We start from the raw sequence: 26,172 nt of genomic DNA, 5'->3' as shown, positions 1-26,172 counted from the left end.
GTTGGTGTGGGAGGAGTGTGTGTGTGGGGGGCGGGTTGGGCGGTATATGGGAACCTCTTATATTTTTTAATGTAATATTTTTTGTGTGTGATGTATATATCTTCAAAAAAAATACCATTTACAAAAATGATGGGGTGGGGTGGGTGGGGAGTGGGCTATATGGGAACCTCTTATGTTTTTTATGGTTTTTTAATGTTTTTTCATGTAATGTTCTTTGTGATCTATTAACTTTAATAAAAGAAGTGTAAAAAAAGAAAAAAAGAATGAGCTAAGCAGCTGGTTTCTGCTCTTGCATGGAAAGAAGGGGTTCTCTTCTTACGTAAAAATTTTGAGGCTTTTTTTATTCCCTCTGAGAATTCATTTCCACAGCTTGGAGAACAGGGTGGAATAAGCCAAACTTCCAATGCACACTCCTGCCCTCCTTTATAGGGTATGTGATAACAAGGGTTAGAGATTAATTCAGTCAAGTCATTAGTCTTCTCCAAGGATAGTTATTATTTCTACAGGACTAAGGAATAGCCGTGATTTTGAAAGCATTGTTAGTGTGCCTATCATATTGTTTATAATTAGGTCACTTCTACATAAATAAATGAATCCTGAGAAACCATTTTATCTTCTCTTCAAAAAAATCTACAAACCAACTCCAGTGAACTGTTGGAATCTATGCACTTAAACTGTAAAAAATACAATTTTTGTTTTTTCTTTTCAAGTACAACATTGTAATATTCGCTGTATGAATGGAGGTAGCTGCAGTGAAGATCACTGTCTGTGCCAGAAAGGATACACAGGGACACACTGTGGGCAACGTAAGTAAATAGACCAGTTTTAAGTATTGTAAATTTTAACCTATGTTTGGACAGGTTGAATAAAGAAACAAGTGATGGTAGATTTTCTTGAATTACCTGGGGCTGGGCATTTTTACGTGTTGGTGACCCTTTTGGTGAGCAGATCACTCACCCAGCACACTTAGTGCCAAATTTTCAAATGACACCTTGGGTATGTGTTGTTTGATTAATTTTTCTCTCATTTACATTCACCTCCCTGCTTGCCTCATCCCTTTGATTCACAGTCACCAGTCAAGGTGGAGAATTCTCATTCATTCTGGACATTTAATTTCCATTTGATTGTTGAACATCTCCACTTGGATTTTCAAGATGCTTCTCAAATAAAGTATTTCAGAATTCAACCTTCACCTTTCTCCCCAAATATGTCTTTTCCCTTGTTCAGTGGTGTCTGCATCTCTCCAGTTGACCAATCTAGGTTCTGCTAATGTAGTATTTAGCATGTGGCATTCAGTTTGTTGGTTCATTCAAGAACACCGTTTATTGTGCATCTACTCTCTATCAGTCCCATGCTCTGCAGAAGGTGAAGAATGCTTTTACACACGCTGCAGATAATTTGGAAAAGTCTGGAAACATAAAAAATAAAATTAAAATTGTCCGTAGGGGAGCGGATGTAGCTCAAGTAATTGAGTGTCTGCTTCTCATGTATGAGGTCCCAGATTCCATCCTTGGTACCTCCTAAAAACAAAACGAACAACAAACAAAATAGAAAGGGGGAGGGTGGGTGTAGCTCAGTGGTTGAGCACCTGCTTCCCATGTATGAGGTCCCTGGTTCAATCCCTGGTACCTCCTTAAAAAAAAATTGTACTTAATCCAATCATTCCAGATATTACTGTTCAGTCTTTTAATGCATATTAGGTACATCAGATCTTGTGCATATAATTTTGATACTACTTTTTTACCTAATATTTTATTAGAAGTATCTTCCATGTTATTAAAATTTTTCATTTATGTTTTATAATTTCATTAATGGTTTCATGGACATTTTACTGTTTATTTAATGAATCCCTTAAGGATGAGCATTTCTTTAGGATGTTTCCAACTTTTACTATTGTAAATATGTTTGCTATGATGAATAACGTTATTACAAATGAATTTTAAAATTATATAATGTGCTGCAATGTGGTAAGAGCAATGATTGCGTTGTGTGTATTCCATGCAGTAGCATGGATAGGAGAGGCAGGGAGCCTCCCCAGTGTGGGCAGCTCTTGAGCTTAGTCTTGAGGGATGGGTAGGAGTTCACCTGTCAGTTCATGTGGAATGGGCCTTCTCCGAAGACAGTACAACAGGGACCAAAGCCCTGGAACATGATGCCACTTGGGATGTCAGGCGTAATAGGTGCTTTGGTGTTGCTAGACCTTAGATGTTGGGAGAAGTGGTGGGAAGGGAAGTGAGGTGGATAGGAGGCCATGGGCCAGGCTTTTGAGTGCCTTTATGCATAGTGTGGTTTATTCCAAAGGAGAGCCCGGGAATGGGAGTGAGCTAACAACCACAGCAATAATAACTTATGTCTAGTTAGTTACTTACTCTGTGCTTACTATGTGCTAGGCAAATTGTACATACATTAACTCATCTAAATATAACAACAACACTTTGAGTTAGAGGTTATTATTATTACTTTCTAACAGACAGGGAAACTGGAACACAAGAACCTTAAGCAATCTATCCAAGGTTATACAGGTAGCAAGTGCAGAGTTGGTATTTGAACACAAGCAGTCCGACTCCAGAGCCCTTGTGTTCATCTGCTGTGAACTACTGGCCTTATACACTGCATTTACGAAGGAGAAAGATCACTGTGGCCACAGTGTGGAGAAGGGACTGGAGGAGGAAGAAACAGGAAGCAGGAAGACCAGCCCTAATGAAGGCTGTGCCTTCAGCGATGGTGAGATGGGGTTGGATTCAAAAGCATTTTTGAAAGGAGCATCAAGAGAAGATATAGTGTCTTCCCATTCCCTTTGGTGCTACATGAGGTAGGTTAGCCCAAAGCCCAGCATGCAGCAGTGCTGTTAATGTTTGCAGAATTAGAAAACTTTTCCTAGACCTCAGTTTCCTCATCTGTAAAATGGGGGGTTTGGCTTAGGCAATCTCAAAATTTTGACCCTACTTAAAAATCTCTTTATTCTCCTGTCATTCCTATAAATTAAGAAGCAAATAGAACAATGAATACATATAAATCCCTCTAATTCTGTCATGAGAAATAGATTCCGGCTATAATTTTTGGCTGTAGGGGTATCAGTTCAGTTCCTCTGAGAAGCAAGTGCCAAGACAGAATTAGATGTACAAGAAATTTATTGGGGACAACTCCTGTGAAGAATAAGGGGGAGAGGAAGCAGGCATAAGAGAGGAATGCTTTCAGACCATGATGCAGGGCTGACCCTGGTGAAGGGAGAGAGTCATGGAAGGACAGTTGCATAGAGGAGTTTCAGACTGCAGTGCAGCTCGGAGAAAGTCTTGGTCAGGCTAATGGGGAGCCCAGAGCAAAGATTGCTCCTCAGATGAGTTCTTTGATGGGCAGAAATGGCCAGGTTACCGTACTGGCAGCAGCCTGGGAGAGCGCACATGTCTTTGGTGTAAACATTATGGCACATCCAGAGGTATAGCAGTTGAATGTCTTCTGCCAATGAAACTCCTCACCTAGGTTCCCTTGAAAGGAGATCTGAATGACTCACCTCCACGGCTCTACAGGGATAAAAGCAAAATGTAGTGGAAACAAGTGCAGTAAAAATAATTTTAGCCAGAAGTATTAGGAGAACTTGAGGGAGAGTAAGGGTTGAGCTGAGCATTGAAGAGTGGGTAGAACTGGCAGATTTGATGGGAGTGCACCTACTGCCAATTGTAAAGATCCCTGGAGAAAGGCTGTGCTTGAAAAAGTTGCAGGAGATTGTACAGAGAAGAGTTGTTCAGAACATGGGCTTTAAATTCTTTTTTTTTTTTTTTACAGTTTTTTTTTTAAGATTTATTTTATTTATTTATTTCTTCCCACGCCCTTGTTGTTTGCACTTGCTGTGTCTGTGCATCTTCCTTGTTTTGTTAGGAGGCACCAGGAACTGAACCTGGAACCTCCTGTAGGGGGGTAAGGCACCTAATTGCTTGAGACACCTCTGTTCCCTAGTATGTTGTATCTCTTATTGTGTTTTTCTTTTTGTGTCTCTTGTTGCAACAGCTTTCGGTGCCTACCTGTTGCGTCAGCTACCTGTCTTGCTTGTCCTCTTTAGGAGGCACCAGGAATCTCTACTCCCTGCTTTGCTGTGTCTCTCATTATGTTTTTCCTCTTGTGCCTCTTGTGTCAGCTTGCCATGCCTGCCTGTTGTGCCAGCTTCCTGTCTTCTTTAGGAGGCACTGAGAACGGAACCCCAGACCTCCCATGTGATAGGCGGGAGCTCAGTTGCTTGAGCCACAGTTGCTTCCCTTAAATTCTTTTTTAAAGTTTTTTTATTTTATTTTATTTTTATCACAAATGAAATGTCTCTCTCTTAAGCATCTCTCAACTTATCTCACCACTAGTTTCCATAGGTCCTGCTATGATACTCACTTTGGTCTCAATTATGGTGCTTAAATTACTGAGTGTCATTTTTAATATTTTTTCTTTGCAGTTTATTGTGTAATTTAGCATGCTGTATTTCTGCAAGGATGACGTCAGAGTGGCTGATGTTTCTTCTCATGGGGGATATCCTCAAAATTATAACATAAATCAAGAGCAAAATATTCAGCTTGCTACAATGCACTTCTCATCCAGTAAAGTATCATATAGCTCATCATTTTAAATACAGAAATGAAAGCGTTGCTTAGATGCTTCAGGGAATGAAGGATGAACACAAGTACAATGCATTCTATACCAGGTAGCTTTAGCTACAAGTTGACTGAGGAACATTTAAGGGGTTGGAACTGTAGAGTGATTGTTCAGAAGAAATGCCAGGGTGATTATTTAGATTTTTAATCTATTGCTTTTCAGGGAACAATAAGTATTACTTCATTACATTCATTCATAGGTTACTTCCTTTACCAACTCTCAGATGGTTTCTTTCTCTTTATTTTGCAGCTGTCTGTGAAAGTGGCTGTCTCAATGGAGGAAGGTGTGTGGCCCCAAATCGATGTGCTTGCACTTACGGATTTACTGGACCCCAGTGTGAAAGAGGTATTGGCTTCTTATCATTTGCGTAAATGTGTGCTGATGGCTAAGATAGTACTGATTTGAACAGGCATTGGGTTTGTGCTGTTACTTCAAGAATTTTACTTAGTTTTGGGTGGGTTTTCTGGATCTTCACTGAGACAGTTCCTAGGATGATGCACAGTGGTTCCAAATCCATGCATATTATTCAGCAACTCTTGTCTGTGGACTGAAGGACTAAAGAGTTAGCATATGTACAAGTACTTGCTGTCATCAAGATAGACAAAAGAGAATTTCCCATAAGGGAAAGGATTTAGCTCATTGTTGTCATAGTAGATTAGAAAAATGGCCCCAAACAAATCAACCATCTCTATGGAAAAGGAGTAGTTTAGAGTGAAGAAAAATGCATCTAAGAATCCGTTAGGACCTGTTGAGGGCTTCAGTGGTATACCAGCTCAGCATTCAGAATTCACCCTGAAAAGATCAAGTGTCTGTTTAGAAAATGTGCTTTCACATATGGAGTTTATTCAATATCCCCTGCAGCTCAGTGAAGTATATACAATCATCCTCGCTTTTACATGTTGAGAAGACTTGGTCAGGGAGGTCCAGAGATCTGCCCCAATCACACAAATAACGATGAGCCTTAATTTGATTGTGGGTTTTCTGTTTTCAAGTCTAAATAATCCTGCTGCTACTAAATAAATGTTCTGCCTGATTTGCCTACCTATAAATGCAAATAGGATATTGAGATACATGTAAGTGTGTTTATTAGTCAGCTAAAGGGTTGCTGATGCAAAGTACCAAAAATCTGTTGGGTTTTTATAAAGGGTATTTATCTGGGGTAGAAGCTTACAGTCATAAGACCATAAAGAGTAAATTACTTCCCTCACCGAAGTCGGTTGCCTCGTGTTGGAGCAAGATGGCTGCTGATCTCTGTGAGGGTTCAGCCTTGTTCTTCAGGCTCCGTGGTCCCATCTTCTTCTGTTCTCAGCTGTAGGCTGGGATAAGGCTCATCTCTCTCTCCCTGGGGCTTGTTTCTTCTGGGCTCAGCTGCTCTGGCCTCTTCACAAGGCAGCTGTAGACTATCAAGCTCCCTCTCTCCCCAAGGCCTCTGCCATGTCTGTGGAGCCATTGCTGTTCCTCTGTGTTCTTCTCCTTTACTTTTTATAGTATCCCAGGGTGCCAGCATCAAAACTCCCACTCTCTCCTCTGCCATGTCATTTTCTCTGTGGTGGGTGGGAGCTCAGCATCCTACTAATGTGGCCCAATCAAAGCCCTAATCATAATTTAATCACGTAAGAGTGAAACCTCCAAAGTTAATACAATCTAATACACCCAGAGGAACAGATCAGTTTATAAACATAATCCAAATCTCTTTTTGGAATTCATAAACAATATTAAACTGCTACAGTATGTAATATTCTTATGTTTTTTCCTCTGAACTTTGACTTTACTCATCATCTTGTCTCTACATTCTTAACCCTTTTCTTACTGTTACTAGTTTTATAGTGAAAGTTTATAAGGAGGTTTCATTTCATTTAACTCTAGCATATAAAAATGCAGTTGAACAGTACTCATGACCTTTTAACTGCAGTTATCACTTTTAAAATCCAAAGTTGTATAAGGATCTTTTTATTCCAAGATGGAAAATAAAGATTCAGTAACAGATGTTGAATATATGTCATTTAAAATCAAAGAACAGTATGGTATGTGAGAAATTTATTTTCTGTTTCTTATTATAAGTTCATCTAAACTCAGTTATTTCCTAATAAAGCAACATATATACTTAGTATATATAAATTACTGTTTTTACCAGAAAAATTACTGTGTTTCTCTGCTAATAAGACCACTGGCTGATACTGATGTGTAATGCATTTTGGTATATTTTTGGAGTCCCTTCTTAAACCTTTTTCTTTACAACTTGCACAAATGCATTTTATTGACATGGAGTTTATATATGTCTAATGGTGTCCAGAGTAACAAAGGTAACTCTTTCTATTAGGCAGCACTACTCTGGGGACCTTGCTAGTTACTCAATTAAGATGTAGGAAATTAAGACTGTTAACATGTAACATGAAATATTTATCTCAGATGATAATGTTGTTCCCAGTTTATTTCAGAAAAATCACTGATAGGATGAAGTTACAAAGCATCTTACCTCTAACAAAGTGGTTATTAATTTGCTCCAGAGAATACTGATTCCTCTAGTTCAGGTATTGATGATAACATAAAGAGACTTACTGATATTCTATTCATGAACTACTATGATTAGTAATTGAAGAAAATGTGGCATTGGTGTAGAGAAAGTGGCCATGGTGGCTGCTGAGGGTAGGGAGTAGGAAGAAGAGATGAGATGTGGGGGTGTTTTCCGGACTTGGAGTTGTCCTGGGTGGTGCTGCAGGGACAGTTACCGGACATTGTATGTCCTCCAATGGCCCACTGGGTGGACTGTGGGAGAGTGTGGGCTGTGATGTGGACCATTGACCATGAGGTGCAGCGGTGCTCAGAGATGTATTCACCAAGTGCAATGAATGTCTCATGATGATGGAGGAAGTTGTTGTTATGGGGGGAGGAGTTGGATAAGGGGGGTGGGGGGTATATGGGGACCTCATATTTTTTTAATGTAACATTAAAAAATAAAGACAAAAAAAAAAAAGAGTATTATATTGGACCATGCTATAGTTATTTCTTCAAAGACTTGATCTTTACCCATGACTGAGAAATGGCATGAATGCATTAAGCTAATTAAACCATTAATCAGGAAGTGGGTGTAGCTCAGTAGTTGGGTGCCTGCTTCGCATGTATGAGGTCCCGGGTTCAATCCCTGGTACCTCCAAAAAAAATTTTAAAAGTTAAAAAAAAAATTAAACTACTAATCAAAATTTGCATAGTATTCAGGCATTTCTGCATATTTTGGGGTATCTTCAACTGCTCCCCTCCATGATAGGGCTATCCTGATATCTGTAGCAAGGTCCCATAGAATTTTCACAGTGGCAATTATTTAAATCAAATGAATCCCTAAATGACAGACTTTAAGCACTTGAGGTGTTGGAGGTTGGGGAGCAGGAAGCAGGCTCTCTTTAATCATTATCCTCAGCCTCTTCCAGCCATGAGTGCAGTCCCAGGCTTTCAATGGAAGAAGGGAAATGGGTGTAATTTCCCACAGCACGCAGGAGAGGAAATCACTTTGAGTCCAGAATTGTGTTCCCGTTTATAGAATCTTTACTGTTTTCTGTTCTTGTGAAAGTCATCTGCTTGCCTCTTTTAGTGATTATAAGCGATAACTATTCCCTTACTCAAATGTGTGTTTGTGATTTCAAGAGAGATTAATAAAAAATGTAGTGAATCGGAACAAATACATCCTGAAGCATAGGGAAGTATTCAGTGTGATTTCTCCTGATGATGGTTCAGCATACTTAGCTGTAAAATTGCTTATTAAAGGATAAGTACCTAGGCTAGTTGCATTATTATTTCATGGACATGTGGCTTTTTACTTTTATAAAAGAACTTCCAGGAAGCCTTCAGTAATTCCTTCCCTCTCTTCCAGGAGGCCAAGCCTGGTATTCCGCCTGCATTCTTTTGTAACACTGTCTACATGCCTCTTTTTTTTTTAAAAAAAAAGATTTATTTATTTATTTACCACCCACCCCCACCCTGTTGTCTGCTCTCTGTGTGTTCTTTGGTGTATGTTCTTTGGTGTGTGTTCTTTCGTGTCTGCTTATCTTCTCTTTAGGCACCACTGGGAACTGATACCAGAACCTTCCAGATTGGGAAAGAGGTGCTTACTTTTTTGTGCTGCATCTCTCATTGTCTCTCCTCTGTGTCTCTTTTTGTCACATCATCTTGCTGTGCCAGCTTTCTGCTTGGGCCAACTTGCTGTGCAGGCCAGCACACCTGTGCCAGCCAGCACTTCACATAGGCCAGCTCTCTGCTAGGGCCAGCTCACCACACAGACCACCTTGCCTTCCCTGGGAGGCCCCAGGAATTGAACCCTGGACCTCCGATGTGGTAGACAGGAGCCCAATTACTTGAGCCACATCCATTTCCCTCTACATGCCTCTTTTTAAAACACTGACCACATTGTAATGAAACAGCAAAGTGTCCATGTCCTTCTCCCCCACTAAAGTAAACTGCAGTTTAATCCCTTTAAAATTTCCATACCATGTTTGATGCCTGATGTATAGTAGGTGACTGGTATATGTTGAACCATACTTACTTTTTAAAGTATCAGAAAACCTAGAGAAGTGATTATCAGATATACCTAAGTGTCTCCTGGAAGTGATTGCTGTTTACCTCCCTATGGACAATCCTAGATATTTTTCACTGGTTACTTGTTATGCCATATGGATCATAATGTTGATACCTAATTGAATTATCCTTCACCCTGCATTTCAGAAGTATGATCTTTCAGAGCTACAAGACTATCATTTTTCATTTGGCAAGGATGCTGAAAAGAAGGTGTGTTTTGACCAAAATCAGGTGACAATAGGGAAAAAAAACACTTTATATCATGATATAATTCACATGGGGGGAGCATTTAGAATATCGGTTACATGTACCTCTCAGGATACTCAGCTTTGTCCCTGCCGGAAGTCTTGGCACTTTTGTACATCTGTACAATCTCTTAAACCTAATTCAAATGTGGAATGAATGGTATTGGCAAGATTTAGATCATGTTAAGTCATCAAGAGAATTTTATATCATTATTTTTTCATTATTTAGAGAATACTTTATTAGTTTCTATAACCAAACCCATGTAGATAAGACCTTACTATTTAATATAGTGCATTACCCCTGAAGAAATGGAAAAAAAATTAAGTTAATGTTTCTATACCAATATGGCTGTTAATTTCTGTTCAATGCCAACTTAACATGGTACAACTGGGATACTTTTTCCAAAGTTGACAATGCAGCTAAAGTTTCCAAAAATTCAAATTATATATATATGTATAAATTATATATACTAATAGCAGTATGTTATGCACCAATAGCAGCAACAAGTTTTCCAGGTTCTGCAGTCATCTGAACAAAATTATAGAGACATCTAGCATACTCCATTAAAAAAATAAAAATAAAAGCAAAGAAAGTAAAAAAACAAAAATCCCAGAAAACAGCAAGTTCTGTTACTGTTATGGTACCTGGCACCATTTTTTATTAGCTTCTCAATTATAATCTGGAAAGAAAACATTCTAGAATAATGTCATTAAAAACAGGTCTGATATAGCACAATAAGTGAATTTTAATAATCCATAAATACAGTATTCTGATTTGTGATGGAGATAAGCAGTGGATCCATGCTCAAATTATGAATTACAACATTCTTTCAGCAAATGCAATCAGATTATGAAGAAATTTTGTCTCAACAGGTTTTATATAGTAAAATAAGTAGTTTTAAAAATTTTTTTCTTGTCTAGTTAGCCTTACGGGTAGATAATGAGGTCAATAATATATTATATGCTTGCCTACCTCTCTCCACTCAGAGGAAAAAAAGGAGAGCCCTGTGGCTTGTTTGGTGTGCAGTGTTTACTTTTTAAAAATTGAGTGTAAATACCTTTAGATATATTCTTTGGTTTGTCACAGATGCCATCACTCCCTATTGTTGTACATCCTGCCCAATTCATTCATTTACCTTGCTTCTTGGCCCATGTGGGCACTTGAGTTTGCCACCCCCTGCTTCATTCTCTATCAAAGATTGCATTTATTTGTGCTTTCTTTTAAACCCTGAGTTTTCTTTCATTATTCTTCCTCAAACATTGTTTCTTTCTGTAAATTTGCATTTATATTTTTCCTAATCACTTCCCCTTCCCCCTTTTGCCTTCTTTCTCCTTGGGCTTTGAGCAACCAGTAGAACTAACTTATCATTGCCTTAGCTCATAGTACAGTATGTTAGTTTTTGTTATCAGAGTATTGAAATGATATCAGTGTCTGTGTTGGCAATGACAGCGTAGCTAGTTGTGTGTTGCCATAGTTACTGCCAACAAAAGACTACATGGAATCATGCTTTCTTTTTCCTCTTGCCTCAGAATGCAGGCCATTTAAAATCTTGCTAAATACTGTTGTATTGAACACCGTGAATCATGTGAATTGATGAGATTTCTCAAGGTACTGAAAAAGAGAGAAGAATTATGGGGATAGATCTGAACTTGGAGGTGGGGGGTCATAACGAATAGGCTGGGGGAAAAAGATAACCAAAGGAATGAGACTAAGAAAATGGGAAGAGAAGCAAGAGAGCCAGGAGAACACTGAGCTGGAGAAGCTACAGACAGAAGGGATTCAGGAACTAGCCAGGCAATAATCAGACATATCAAAGGGTCAAGAGAGAATGAGAAACATGAAGAGGCCTGAGATATAACCACAGTTGACATGTGCCTAGCACGTCCTGTGCACCAGGCATTGTGCCCAGCACTTTATTTTGGTGATTCACTTAATCTTTGCAACAATCTTATTAGAACAGTCCTATTATGAATCTTCATTTTAAAGAAGAAATAGAGTCAGATTGGTTAAATAGCTTGCCCAAGGTCAGACAAGCTTTAAGTGCTCAAGATCCAGTCTGGCTCATTAGCCTGTGCATAAGACCAGTTTGCTCTACTGGGATCTCACTGGGAAGTGTCATCAGTGACCATAGAGAAGTTTCTGAGGAAGGATAAGAAGAAACCTTGAATCTATGCATTTTAGAGTAGAAGTAATAGATACTTTTTAAAAAGTCATTCAAAGAAATTTGGCTGGGTAGGTAATTTTCCTTCCTTGTAGAGTTTGGCTAAGATGTTTTAAATCATTTTAAAAAGCCAAGAGGAAGGAGTCTTGAGTATTCCTGAGGTATATCTAATACAGGGTTTTGGAATATTCTTCTGTTTGACTGATTTCCATGTTTTAAAGAAACCAATGCACTCTTTAGACAGTAGCTGATTCCTGTCTGTTAGCATGTAAGTGGACTCCAAAAGACTGAATTAGTGTGCCTAAATGCAGACCCACAAAATGAATATTGCCATTTACTGCAGTTACCAAGTGTTTTTAGTTTCCTCGGCTGCTCAAGCAAATACCATGAAATGGGTTAAGTTAAACTGTGGGAGTTTATTAACTCGTGGTTTTGAGGCCAGGAAAATGTCCAAATCAAGGCATCATCAAGGCGATGCTTTTTCTCCAAAGCCTGTGGCGTTCTGGGGTTGGCTGCCTGTGATCCTTGGTCCTTGGCTCTTTTGCATGGCAGTGCATGTGACAGCTTCTTTGTGGCCTCTTCGTTGTCTTCCAGGGTCCGCTGAATTTCATCTTCTGGCTGCTCCCTGTGGCTTACTCTCACTCTCTCTGAATTTCATTCCACTTCTAATGGACTTCAGCAATAGGATTAAAACCCACCTCTGTTGAAGTAGGTCACACTTTAACTGAAGTAACCTCATCAAAAGGTCCTATTTACAATGGTCTCACACCCACAGGAATGGATTTGGTTTAAGAACATGTTTTTCTGAGGTGCATACAGCTTCAAAACACCACACTCCACCTTCTGGACTCAAAAAGACATGTCTTTTCTGCATGCAAAATACAGTCATTCCATCACATATTCCCTAAAGCCTTAAGTCATTTCAGACATAATACTTAATACAGAGTCTCATTCAAATCTGTTAAGAGTGTCGTCTATCCTGGGGCAGAGTTCCCCTCTGTCTTTGAACCTGTGAAATATGGGAAAAAGTTATCTGCTTCCATTACACAATGGAGGGGTAGGCATAGGATAAACATTCCCATTCCAATAATGAGAAATTGGAAGAAAAACAGGGTCACGGGTCCCAAACCATTTTGAAACCCAGCAGGGCAAATTCCATTAGATTTCAAGGTCTGAAAATCATTTATGGAACAATGTTTTGTCCTCTGGGCCTGATGGAATGGCAGCCTTCCAAGTGCTTGTGCAGTGGCCATGCTCTCCCCAAACACTAGGGTAAAACTCCACCCTTTTCAAGCATTGGGATGGCAGCCAGGCTCTCTGCAAACCCTGGGGCACTAGCTCTACCCTCTCCAAGCACTGGAGTGGTGGCCAGACCCTCCGAAATTCCTAGAGCACAGGGCCCACCCTCTCTGAACATTGGGGGTGGGGTGGGGGGGTGGAGGCGGGCAGCACTTTTCCAGAACAGTGGGGCAGAAAACCTACCTTTTCCAAGCACTGAGGCAGACTTGCCCTTTCCACACAAACAGGTGGGCCCACTCTCTTGGCCCAAGGAGTTATCCTTGGTCCAGACCTTGGTTTCCATGGTTCTGCCCTTGGAGGCATTCTTCCTACAATTTGTCCTTTCTCTGTTGCTTTTAGCCAGGCTATCTGTGGTTCCACCCACACAAATCTCACCAAAAAAACCTGCTGGTTTTGCATGTAGTTCACAGGGGTCCACACCATCAGATGGTAGGATTTTCCATAGATCCTTCCTGTATGATGACACTTCCAGACCTGACTTCCATGGAAAGTGCTGATTGGAGCTACATTCAGATAAACCCTCACATGGAGCACTATTCTCTGGGGACTTGCTTTCCAGAAGCTCAGAGTCTTCCAAACCCTCAATTTCTGATTTCTTTGTGCCCAGGAATTTAGTTCTCAGCTTATCCCTTTCCTCTTCACATTTTACTAAAAGTTGCAAGGATAAACCAGGCTGCACTTTCCATATGTAGATTAGAAATCTCAGCTTCATAACAAAGTTCATAACTTTCAGTTCTGCCTTCCGTCTGACATCAGAACACAAGTTTGCCAAGTTCTCTGCCACTTTAAAACAAGGATCACTTTGCCTTCGGTTTCCAATCACACATCCATCATTTCCTTCTAAGACCTCGTCAGAAGTACCTTTAGTACCCTCTTTCTACCAACAGTCTCCTCAGAACAATCTGGACTTTTCCTGTCAAGCATCTCACAATTCTTCTAGCTGTTACCTACTACCTGATTCCAAAGCTCCTTCCACATTTTTTTGGGTATTTGTGACAGCAACACCCTGCTTCCAGTACCCAAATCTGTTTTAATTTTCTAGGCTACTCAAGCAAATACCATGAAATTGGTTGGGTTAAACAATGGGAATTTCTTAGCTCGTGGTTGTGAGGTCAAGAAAATGTCCAAATCAAGACATCATCACGGTGATGCTTTCTCCCCAAAGACTGGCATTCTCGGACTGGTGGCTGGTCCTTAGCTCCTCTGTTACTTGGCAGTACACATGGCTGCCTCTCTTGGCCTCTTCATTCTCTTCTAGGTTCCATTGAATTTCCGCGTCTGGATGCTCCCTGTGGCTTCCTCCTACTCTGTTGGAATTTCATTCCACTTATGAAGGACTCTAGTAATAGAGTTAATTAAGACCCATTCTGATTGGGCTGGCCCACACCTTAACTGAAGTACCTTATTGAGAGGTCCTATTTACAATGGGTTCACACCCACAGGTATGGATTAAATTTAAGAACTTGTTTTTCAGGGGTATATACTGCTTCAAGCTACCACACCAAGGAAGATTATATAGTTTTCCTACAGTGTTTCAACTGTTCAAAACATATCTGGAATCTATTTTTTTGGAATTGCCTTAAAAGAGCCAGCAATACGTTTAAATAAATATGTGTCCATTTTTTCCCCTTTGAAGAGGCATTTGAGTTTTTAGGATTAGGCTGAAATAATTTAGTGTCAATTCGGGTGGCTACAGTGGATAATCAAACGTTTTAGCTATTTGAGGTCCAAAATTGACTTCGATTAAAAAGCAGTGAAAATACTTTTGTTGGATGGCCTGTTAAAGCACATGGAAAGGGATTAATGTTTTAATGTCAAACTTTATGTAAACCAGAGGATGAAGCATTTTGGATGCATAAAACACTAATAACAAGAAGTTTTCTGTCGTTTCTCCATCTGGAGATCTTCATCACGTGCTGTCAGAATGTAAGCCTGTACATGGATTCTTCTAAATCCTGATTCATTTGTTCTATGTTAAATTTCTACCCTGTCCAAACTGTGAATACAATACTTGGATATTTGCCAAATCAGGAAAGTCTGTTGGCTATTATGCTAGCTATCAGTAGATAAAGTAAAGGGGTAAAGCATTGTTGAACTGATAGCCTTAAGAAAAAGGAACAAGGCGGAGGGGGGGCAAAAATGAAGTAGAATTAAATGAAAATGTAGAAATAATTCATACTCCATCAGACAAGCAGAACAGTAGAAGGTAAATTAGCTCTTCACCCATCATTCTTGCCTCCTTTAAGGAATTACAGTATTAAAAGTGGTGGAAAAAGATTTTTCTTTCATAATAATGAAACAATCAACAAAATGGCAGCTAGGTTGGTTGTAACTTAACCTTATCATCATATATGCGGTTGCCATTTGAGAAATTGTTATCCTCTTACCTTGGTTTCCCTTATGATATAAAAATGATTATTTTTCAACCATTTAAATAAATAATTTCATTGAACAGTTTTGAAAAGTGAACACAGAAAGCAATTGATACACTTTTATTTCCAAAAACACGTTGTCTACAGTGTGTCTAATGAAAACAAAGGACTAACCACATGATGCAAACATATAATTAGATGGTGCATTTCTGACACATTTACCTCATAAACAGAAAGTAGAAACAGAGCTTTCTAGAGAGCTGCATGGAAGCAGGAGCTGATATTCTCTTGCTTTTTATCCTGGAGTTTTTCTAGAAGGCCTTGATGAAATGTAGATTCATTTCTGTATTTTGAAATCAGTTTTACAGAGGTATATTTCTGACAATAATTTGTCAGAAGTAACAACTTTAAATTATAGGTGGCTATTTTTGAAGTTCCCAGAGTAAATTCCAGTCACTAACTCCCATTCTCAAAGTGCCTTTGGAAAGCAGAGCTCTGTTGAACTGTTTATTTTCTTCTTTCCAAAAGGTAACACACAATAAACTGTTGTTACTAAAATATATTGAAGCCCTGCCTGTGCCTCACTTTTGTTATTTAGTCAAAATGGAGAGTAAATGACAATGTGTAGGTAGCAAAGACAGTATGCCCTAAATGTTACAATGCATCTAAAGTGATATTGCAATAGTTGGGAGCTGTTGGATCATTGAATAAACTTGATTTTCCTAGAATAGTCCCCAGGAATTACATCTGTTGATATAGACCTGTAGTTTTTGTGACTGGGTAACAGTGTGCACATAGAGAACACATGTTACCATGCCCCTTCAGGATGCAAATGCCTTGTATGAACTAGCAGGCCTGATGGGATGCAGTCAGAAAGCAGTTTCATTTTCATCTCCTTTTGACTGCCTCATCACACTCAGTGGGCTAGTTCCTCCCCTGTTGGTGGATGAAATTTTCTCATCACTTCCAGAACTTCTTCCCCATGGGTCCTTTAATGTGGGCATAGGCATCTGTGTTCTTACTGGTTGCTTAACATTTCCTTCCTCAATCCCTGGGCATCCAGTGGTACCTGCAGCACCTTCCTTTTGAGCCCTCTTTGTTGCACCAAGTAGGTCCTCTATGAGAGAAAGCCCCATATCAGCTTTCTCTTGTAGTTGGTGAAAAACTTTTACACTAATGCATTTTTTGCCTTGATAAATTGCTGAAGTGAAAACTAATTTCAACACAGTAGACTTACCCTTGTACCATGTCCAAGCTTCTGGACAGCCAGTTTTGAGGCATTAGTCAATCCCATTCTACAGTGTCTTCCAAACTGCAAGGGACACATATGATTATCATGGAATCTGATAAATTTCCCAGAGGCCTCTTTCATGACTTGGCATCATAAAGTGGCCCTCTACCCATTTCCCAGAAAGAGCTAGTCACAGCCAAGCTTTCTCCCAAGTAATCTCCTTTCCATCTCTTACTACCTCACACACTTTAATACCCTTGATGTGAGTAAGGATTTAAGTGCCCTGTGACCAGATCATCATCCTCTCCTTTGCAAGTTCTGCCTCATGGTCTCACACTTGACTTAGAATGTGCCATCTGTCCTATTGTTGCTTCATCTGAAACTTCCATTTTAGCATCCTCTTACATTATCAAAGCTAATAATATAAAATTTGATGCAAAATTTGGTGTCATGGTTGTTTCATCTTCAAAGATAGTTTTATTTTCAACTTTACTATCCTTTAAAAGCATTTAGAAGATAAAACTACTTTTTATAAGTTAGGAGCCATATTTAATGTTTGAAACACTTTTCAGCCTTGGGTATTCAAAACAGTAGAGCAGAACTGGCCAATAGAAATTCAATATCGGCCATACATATAATTTTAAGTTTTCTTGTAGCCAAAAGTAAAAAGAAACACATTAAAATAATTTTAGTAATATATTTTATTTAACCAAATTTGTCAAAAATTTTATTTCAATGGATAACTGATATTAAAATTATTAATGGGATATTTTGCATTCTTTTTTTTCATATTATGTCTTTGAAATCCAATGTGTATATCACACCTCAGCTGAACTAGCCAATAGCCATATGTAGTTTGTTTCCAGTAATTCACCTTCTCCTACTTCAACTTTTAAGAAAGCAGCATTTTAGAGAGCGAGTCAAAGAGAGATTATGTCAATGTTTGAAAATTAAATCAATTAAGAAAAAAGTAGAACTAGGAACCCCAGATCACAGAGTATAATTTCTCAGGATCTCTGTTTAAGCGGAATTTTGTTCGCCTGTGAATGATGAACACTACCTCTTTCAGTAAAGTCATGTCAGTTAAATATAACAGCTATAACTAATATTTCATAAAGGCACAGCATTGAGCTAGGCATTATGATAGACTCAGAAAGCAGTATATAGTCCTTATCATCAGAGCCTTAAAATAATTACATGGAAAGACAGAAATGAACATATGAAATCATTCAATAAACACTTGAGGCAATAACTAGCCAGGACCTAGCTAGGAGGAGAAGATGAGGGAAAATGTTTCAGGTGAAAGGAACAGAGAGTGCAATGATGCAGAGGCTGGAATTCGTCTGGGGGTAAGGGAGGACTTAGTTCTCCTTAGAACATTGCTGTGCCAGCCTTCACAGCGCTAAGTGGAGACCTTTTATGAGAGAAGAGGGGGAGCCATGACCTCAACTTGCTTAATTCCAAAGCTAGGAAGGTCTATTACAAGACTCTCTGTGGTGCTCTTTCATCCTATGTAATTGTGCTTCTGCACAGTATCTGTATGAGGCAAGGTGTTGAGATGTTAAAAATTCTCCTTTGTATTTTGTATTTAGTAAATATTTGTGGATGTACTGCCCTAGTTCTGAAACTGTTTTAGCTTAATGCTATGGCTAGCAGTCTTGGAAACCTTACTAATTTTACATGCTCAATTGAAAGTACTTCAGAATACTTAGGGTTTTTATGTTCCCTGTACTTATTGCCTCTAGAGAGCCTATGCTGTTTTTGGTTCATGAATGTATTTTGAACAAATACATGGGGCTCTGTGGTACAGAGGATGTGCCAAAGTACTTTTGGTGGCACATTAGTCCTGTGGGTGTTCCATGAAATGAAGTCTCTGGTATCATTTTGGAAACTCTGCCCTACCTTCTTTTTGGAGAGACACTGGGCACATAAGCATATTAGTTCTTGGGAGTTCTGCAGGAAGGAAACTTTTTTGACTTAGTGTAACTTAGCATTTTAGAATGTCCCACCCCCACTTTCCCTTAACACCTGTAACATCCTTAACCTGATGATGTGGATTCTGATTAATTTGGCAGTAATTTGGAAAGTCATGTGACATCTCTGTGAAAGCAGCTTCATATTCTAGATGGGTATTTTAAATCCATATAAATTCTCATTCTGAATATGAATGAGGATATTTATGTAATATGTCTGGAAGTTTTTGGAAAACAAGTTTCATCATGTAGAAACTCACCCTTTGTGTTCCTAAGAGAATTCATTTGACTATAAATTGAAGTGCAGCATTCATTCACTCATTCTCCGGGATTTGTTTTTCAAATATTCTAAAGTATCATCTGGACAAGCTGGACTATCCTGTTCAATACTGATTAATTCCTGCTTCTGAGTGGTTTGATGTGGTTGGCTTGCATGCCATCCTGGTTCACGTCAGCCTTTGGGGATACTACTTACCAGATCTTGGAGTATCAGATATTCTTGGAACTAGAGTTCCCTTTCCTACACTGGCTAAGTCCTCTTCTTTCAAGGTCAAAGACAAGTTTCAAGCTCATTTCTTTCCCAAGGCTTTTCTGACAATAGAGAACTCTCCCATCCATCCCTATCAATTCCCAGGCAACTTTACTGTTATCACCACTTCTGGCTGCATGGACCCTATCTACATTTCTATTTGTTAATAAACACATCTATTAAACTTTTGGTTTTTGAATTCATTTTAGGGAATTCAATGACCATTTTAGTATTTTTTAAATCTTTCTAATGAATATTTGTTTTTCTTATATTTTATTACATCTTTAAATAATTGGGTGACCCAGTCCTTGTCTTCTGAGATATATACTGGTTTTCTTTTTTTTTTAAAGATTTATTTTTTATTTATTTCTCTCTCCGCCCCCCCTCCCAGGCATCTGCTTTCTGTGTCCATTCTCTGTGTGTTCTTCTGTGTCTGCCTGTATACTTGTCAGTTGCACTGGGAATCTGTATCTTTTTTTGTTGCGCCATCTTGCTGCGTCAGCTCTCTGTGTGTGCGGCCCTACTCCTGGGCAGGCTGCACTTTTATCGCGTGGGATGGTTCTCCTTTCAGGGTGCACTCCTTGCACGTGGGGCTTCTCTACATGGGGGACACCCCTTTATGGCAGGGCACTCCTTGTGCACATCAGCACTGTGCATGAGCCAGCTTCACCACACGGGTCAGGAGGCCCTGGGTTTGAACCTTGGGACTCCCATGTGGCAGGCAGATACTCTATCATTGAGCCAAATCTACTTCCCTATACTGGTTTTTAATGATGTTTACTAAGACAGTAAGGAATGAACATATTCACCTTGTCAAAAAACTTTTTCTCATGTATACTTATTGATTCCTGTGTTGAAATACTTATATCTGCATAAAAATACTAGGGATCCTATTTCATGGCTTTTAGGAAGCCTCATACTCAAGTTATATTTTGTTTTCTTAATATTTTATTTATTAAATGAAACAAGTGATTTATTAATTTTTAATTATGAAAAAATTATGTGTGTGTATTCTTTTTTTTTAAAGATTTATTTTTTATTTATTTCTCTCCCCTTCCCCCCCTAGTTGTCTACTCTCTGTGTCCACTTGCTGTGTGTTCTTCTGTGTCTGCTTGTATTCTTTGTCAGCAGCACCAGGAATCTGTGTCTCGTTTTGTTGTGTCATCTTGCTGCATCAGCTCTCTGTATGCAGCGCCACTCCTGGGCAGGCTGCACTTTTTTTTTAAGATTTTATTTATTTATTTATTTATTTATTTATTTATTTCTCTCTCCCCCCTCCAGCCCCGGTTGTCTGTTCTTTGTGTCTATTTGCTGCGTCTTCTTCTTTGTCCACTTCTGTTGTCAGCGGCACAGGAATCTGTGTTTCTTTTTTTTGTTTTTGCGTCATCTTGTGGTGTCAGCTCTCTGTGTGTGCAGCACCATTCTTGGGCAGACTGCACTTTCTTTTGTGCTGGGCGACTCTCCTTACTGGACATACTCCTTGCGCATGGGCTCCCCTACACGGGGGACACCCTCGCGTGGCAGGGCACTCCTTGCGCACATCAGCACTGCGCATGGGCCAGCTCCACACGGGTCAAGGAGGCCGGGGGTTTGAACCGTGGACCTCCCATGTGGTAGACGGACGCCCTAACCACTGGGCCAAGTCCGCTTCCCTGGCTGCACTTTTTTTGCATGGGACAGCTCTCCTTTTGGAGTGCGCTCCTTGTGCTTGGGGCTCCCCTACGCGGGGGATACCCCTGCATGGCATGGCACTCCTTGTGCACATTAGCACTGCGCATGGGCCAGCTCATCACAAGGGTCAGGAGACCTAGGGTTTGAATCCTGGACCTCCCATGTGGTAGGCGGACGCCCTGTTAGTTGAGCCAAATCTGCTTCCTGGTGTATTCTTTTAAAGTAAATTTGTTCTATCAGACCCCATGACCTAGGAATCATAAAATTTGCTAATCTGGTTTTGTGGTTAATCAGATACTGGTTTACATAGTCTCCCATTCAGACAATGGCTTTCTCCGTAGACCAAAGACCAAGAACCATGTCTGATCCTTCTTTCTGTCACGCTGAACACCTAGCCCAGTTCTGTGAAGAGAGTAGGGGTTTAGTATTTGTTGACTTACTTAATTAAATTGTGATCTTGAAGTTGAGTATTTAAATGTTAAATATATTTGTTAATACAACATTTAGAAAAAGGTAATATGAAAACAATATCAATCCATCTGCATTTCTTAGAGAAATATGAGTGTAGATATTTATAACTGAAATGTGTGGGAAATGAATTCTGTGGAGCACATGAACAGAAATGTACTCCAACTTTCCTACCATATTCCCCCAGCAATAATCCCCTTTCCCTTAACTGTTTCAAAAGAGCTTTATAAGTAAACAGTAGATTGGTATATTTGTTTCTTCAGGAAATAAAGAATGTTGTCATGGTGCAGTTCATAAAATATGACCATTTCTGTCTCTGTCCTTGGAGACCCCTTGTCCTGTTGCTTTCTCATAGGAGGCATTGTTGACCTTCACTATAGGGACACTGAGCCAGACTGAAATGGTTGAGTGCAACTTTTGTCCAAATTGAAAATATTTTTTATGAACAGGACAAGCTTGTATTCTGTTAGAGATCCCAATGATATATTCTTTAAATTAAAACCAGTGAACTTTAAAAAGACCAAGGCAAAGCCATGGCCCTCCAGAAGTAAATTTTGATTCATTCTTTGTATAATGATTTGGCAACTTATAAAGTGGGGAATATTTTGGGACTGTCTTGCTGTACTATGGGAAAAATAAAAAGCAGGGGAATATGTACCTTTTTAATGATATATTAAAAATGGCTTTGGAAAGCAGTATGTAATAGAAGTTTAAATTTCCTTTTTGAGTGTAACTCTTAAATGCCATAGAAAATTCTCTGAAATTTTAAATAGCATAGTTTGGAGTTGGATAAGGCTATTTCTTTTCAGACCTTATTTAGGCCTCATTTCTTTCTACATTGTTTTTCCACATGCCAAGCAGAACAAGTTATCACAAAACCAAACAAAAGGCAACGACTCTGAGAAGTCGTTCTAGCCCTTTACTGAGCCAACCTGAGGTGTGCACAGGACTCCCCTGTTCTCATGGTTGCTTGGTTGTTATGCTTTACTTTTTATGAATGAGAGGAAATGATAGGGGAATTGTTTTCATAACTAAACTTTATCCCAAAGGAGACCTCTTTCCCACTTGCCAGCATTATAATGTTTCAGTTTAAAATGCCTAATTAGGAGGAGTTGTGTTTTATATAATTTAATTGCCAGATCATTCCTAGAATAATGGTTAAAAGCTCAGATTCTGAAGACAAGTCTTACCATTTATTGACTGTGGGGTCTTGGGCATCTCTTAGGCATTTATTGGCTGTGGTGTCTTCAGCAAGTTACTGCATATCTCTCAGCCACAGTTATCTCTACAATGGAGATCATAATAGTATTTATTTAGTGAGATTGTTGAGAAGATTACATGAGATAATCCATAAAGTAGTTAGCACAGGTCCAGTGTAATCTTGGTTGAAAAGAGTTGTTTCATAAATGCTATCATGAAATTTTCAACTATCACCAAATTTAGACCTATACTTAGAGGCCCCATTGTGATAGTTTTTTCCATTTAGTGGTTTTGTTATTTTATCAGAACAGGATAGTTTTTGGCTCCCCTACTCAGCTGAAGCTTAAGATTCATAATTGTATATCATAGCAACTATATGCTTTACTTTATTCACACAACTGTTGTAGTTGCAACAAAGGCTAAAACTCCAATGGTGAAAAAAGAGAGAGAGAGAGAAAGGATAAGGGGAAGGGGGCAAGTGAAAACCACTTCTGTAAGGTGTAATGAGGACTGTGGTCCAGAAAGGCGTTTGTTTCCACAACAACAAACAAAAGGTTCCTAAGAGGTCTTGTTTACGTATATTGACACATACACAGATAAAGAAAGGGAAATGAATTTGTCTCTCCATAAAAGGTCAGCAGTGAAATATAAGAGGTACTTAGCTGGTTAAGAAATGTGGCATTCTGTTCCCCCAGCGTGGGACATGACACCCGGGGATGAGCCTCCCTGGCACCGAGGGATCACTACCAAGTACCAACTGATGATGCAACTGGAAAATGACCTTGAATTGAAGGTTCAATGCGAATCAGCAGAATATCCCTGTCTACATATAATAGCATGACTTTAAAATGCTGTTTGACCTAATGTAAGGGGGAAATGGAAATGAGAAATGAGTTTATATGGCTATGAGTCTCTAAAAAAGAGTCTGGAGGCTGTTAGAAGGATTGCCCTTATGCACAACTGAGCAGAGTCTAAGAGACAGATAAAGTAGATACAACCCCAGGTATTGGTTCCTTTGAGGGTTAAAGAGACCCACGGGTTCTATGGTCATGGCAGATGGAGTTCACTGCCATGTCAGATGGCCCTTCTTTGGAGCTGGTATTTCTGCGTGATGAAACTGGACTCAGATGGGATCTCTTTTCACAAGACTTTCATGCTACTTTACTGGAATTGTAGTTGGTGTTGGGGTTTAAGATATATTTAGGGGATTTGAATCTCTGGACTGACAATATGATAGCCAGGCCCTGAGCCTCAACAGACTTCAGCTCCTACAATCTGATTTATTGGACTCACCTCACTCAACTAAGATGGAGTTGAAGAAGGACAACCACCACACCATGGAGCCTAGAGTGCCTACAACTGAAAGCAGGAGGATTGCATCCAGCATCCATGTGGAATCTGAGCCTCCTCTTGACATAGAGGTGCAACGGACACAACCAATCCAAGGTCCACAGAGAAAAGGTGGCACTGGAGTGGGAAAAGTGGACATGGTGGCTGATGGGTATGGAGAAAGGCAGGAAGAGATGAGATGTGGAGGTGCCTTTGGGACTTAGAGTTGCCCTGGATGGTACTTCAGGGGCAATCACCGGACATTGTAAATCCTCCCAGGGCCCACTGGATAGAATGTGGGAGAGTATGGGCCATGATGTGGACCATTGACCATGAGGTGCAGAGATGCCCAGAGATGTACTTACCAAATGCAATGGATGTGTCATGATGATGGGAGTGAGTGTTGCTGCGGGGGAGTGGTGGGGTGGGGGTGGTGGGGTTGAATGGGACCTCATATTTTTTTTTAATGTAATATTTTTACAAAATCAATAAAAAAAAAAAAGAAAATGGCATTCTAAAAGTAATAAGAGGTAATAGAAAGTTATGCATCAGCAAAATAAACATTTTATCGGTTTATATAAATTACCTATATAAATTATATATTCAGCTTTCTGAGTGGTGATGGGAGCTTGAGCCTATAAATGTGGCATAGTCAGCTTGGGGGTGGGGGGCAATGATGCTCTGACTTGTAGAAGCCACACACTATTCTCTCTTAGTTGCAAAGGACTTGAACACATTAGTCTAAGAGGACCAAAGGTAGAAAAGCCAAAATGCTAGAATATTTTAAATGCAAAAATTGCAGGCAGTACTCCTCTGAGAACACTTTTCATAAATTTAGTCACAAAACAGAATGATATTGAGCTGAAAAGAAATTCTTCCAAGGAGAAAAGATGTGTTTCTCTATTGTGCATTCATTACTTTCCAGGCACTGTGTTAATGACTGGAGATAAATATTAATTGAAACACACTTGCCCCTGTCTTCATGGAGTCATGTTCCAGTGTGGGAGGCAGAGATTAAACAAGGAAGCACAGAAACACTTAAGTGCCAATTGTGGCTGTGCAGCAGGCAATAATGATGCATGTGGACTGATGGTCAGGCAGGGACTCTGAAACATGAGACGGCCATGCAAGGAGTGAGGTTGAAAGCTTTCTTGGTGGAGGAAAGAACATGTGCAAACATCCTAAGATGGGAAATATCCATGAATTTGAGGAAATGAAAGAAAACCTTTATGGTGAGAATTCAGAAAGTGAGGGAGAGTGATGGGAGAAGAGGTTGGAGCAGGGGTTGGAAGAGCTTGCATTGGGGAACACTGCATGCAGCACTTTATGGATATGCTCTGGGTGTGACACCAACACTGGGGAGTAGTAAGAGCACTTTAGGTTTTTCTACAGCCCTTTAGAAGCCTGATAGCTCAAGTTGTTCATGAGACTGCCCTGAAAAGTCTCCAAATACTGACTTGATCAAGGTGGGAGAGTTTGTCATGTAGGTTTCCAATGCCCTTGAACACCAGAGGGATCTTGAGTCATATATTACTTAGGTTCCTTTTCCTCTAATCCTTGGGCTTCCCTAGATTCCCCCCAGGGAAGTTATTAAACTGGAACTCAGATGCCCTTAAAATACATAAAACAAACACACCATGAAAACCGCTTGCTCAGGCATCAAACATTTTGAGATAATGCATGCCTTTGAGTGGACGCATACAGGCTTGTCCCCAGGGGACGCCTTTGGATGTCATAACAGCAATTCTGGTCTCAATAAATCACTTGCTGTTTGGACAACTCATAGCCACCACCTCAGTTACTAGATACCATTTGTAATGGTTTATGCGAACAATAACAACAACCACCTAGCAACATACTGTTTGGTCATGTCAGTTTTATAATACCACATGCAGTTTTGCGGGCTTTGGAAGGCTACTTACTATGTCTAATATATCTTAAAAATTAAACAGCAAATATTATTGGAGACTCACTGTGAAAAATACAGGGAATCATACTTCACAGTGTGTGGCTTTATGTAAGAATGACAAATGAGTTTTTGCTGGTTTATTAGTACTTTTCTACTCCATGAGGAGAGGGACTGTCTCTGTCTTGTTCACCATTTTATCCCCAATGCCTGGTGCCTCGTAGCCCAGTATTTGTTGAATGGGTGAATGAATAAATGAGGAATTTTCAGGCAGTTTAGTTCTTGAATTTCTTGTAACTGAAGTAAGAAATGACTGATCTACCATCTCTACTTTTAATGGGTAGTTTTTTTCCTTGACCTTTATAAATCATGAAAAGTGTCATATATAGGCAAGTGAATTCTGTGACGTGCTAATACCTCAGAGAAGACATAATTCTGTGATCCCTTCTATTTTTGCAATACTTCATTCTTTATAAACCTGCACTACCTCAGATGGTCCCTGAAGTAACCTGTGAGGAGTCTCATATTTTATAGTGAAGGAAACTGAGTTAGGGAACCTCTGTGTCTCTCCTAAGGCAGGTGTCTAGGA

At 39.6% G+C, this 26,172-nt stretch overlaps 1 protein-coding gene across 1 annotated transcript in view; it reads left to right on the top strand.

Moving 5' to 3' along the window:
- The window catches only part of FBN1 (fibrillin 1), a 254,403-nt gene that overhangs the window by 40,897 nt on the left and 187,334 nt on the right, over positions 1-26,172 (top strand). Inside the window, exons 5-6 of the mRNA XM_004448075.5 lie at positions 711-806; positions 4,882-4,977. Coding sequence (XP_004448132.2) covers positions 711-806; positions 4,882-4,977 — 192 coding nt within the window. The remainder of the gene's footprint in view (positions 1-710; positions 807-4,881; positions 4,978-26,172) is intronic.

This window comes from Dasypus novemcinctus, chromosome 3 (assembly GCF_030445035.2).
Source record: "Dasypus novemcinctus isolate mDasNov1 chromosome 3, mDasNov1.1.hap2, whole genome shotgun sequence".
Classification (NCBI taxonomy): Eukaryota; Metazoa; Chordata; class Mammalia; order Cingulata; family Dasypodidae; genus Dasypus; species Dasypus novemcinctus.
Note: the sequence above shows the minus strand (reverse complement) of the source record. Positions and strands in the feature narration are given on the sequence as shown.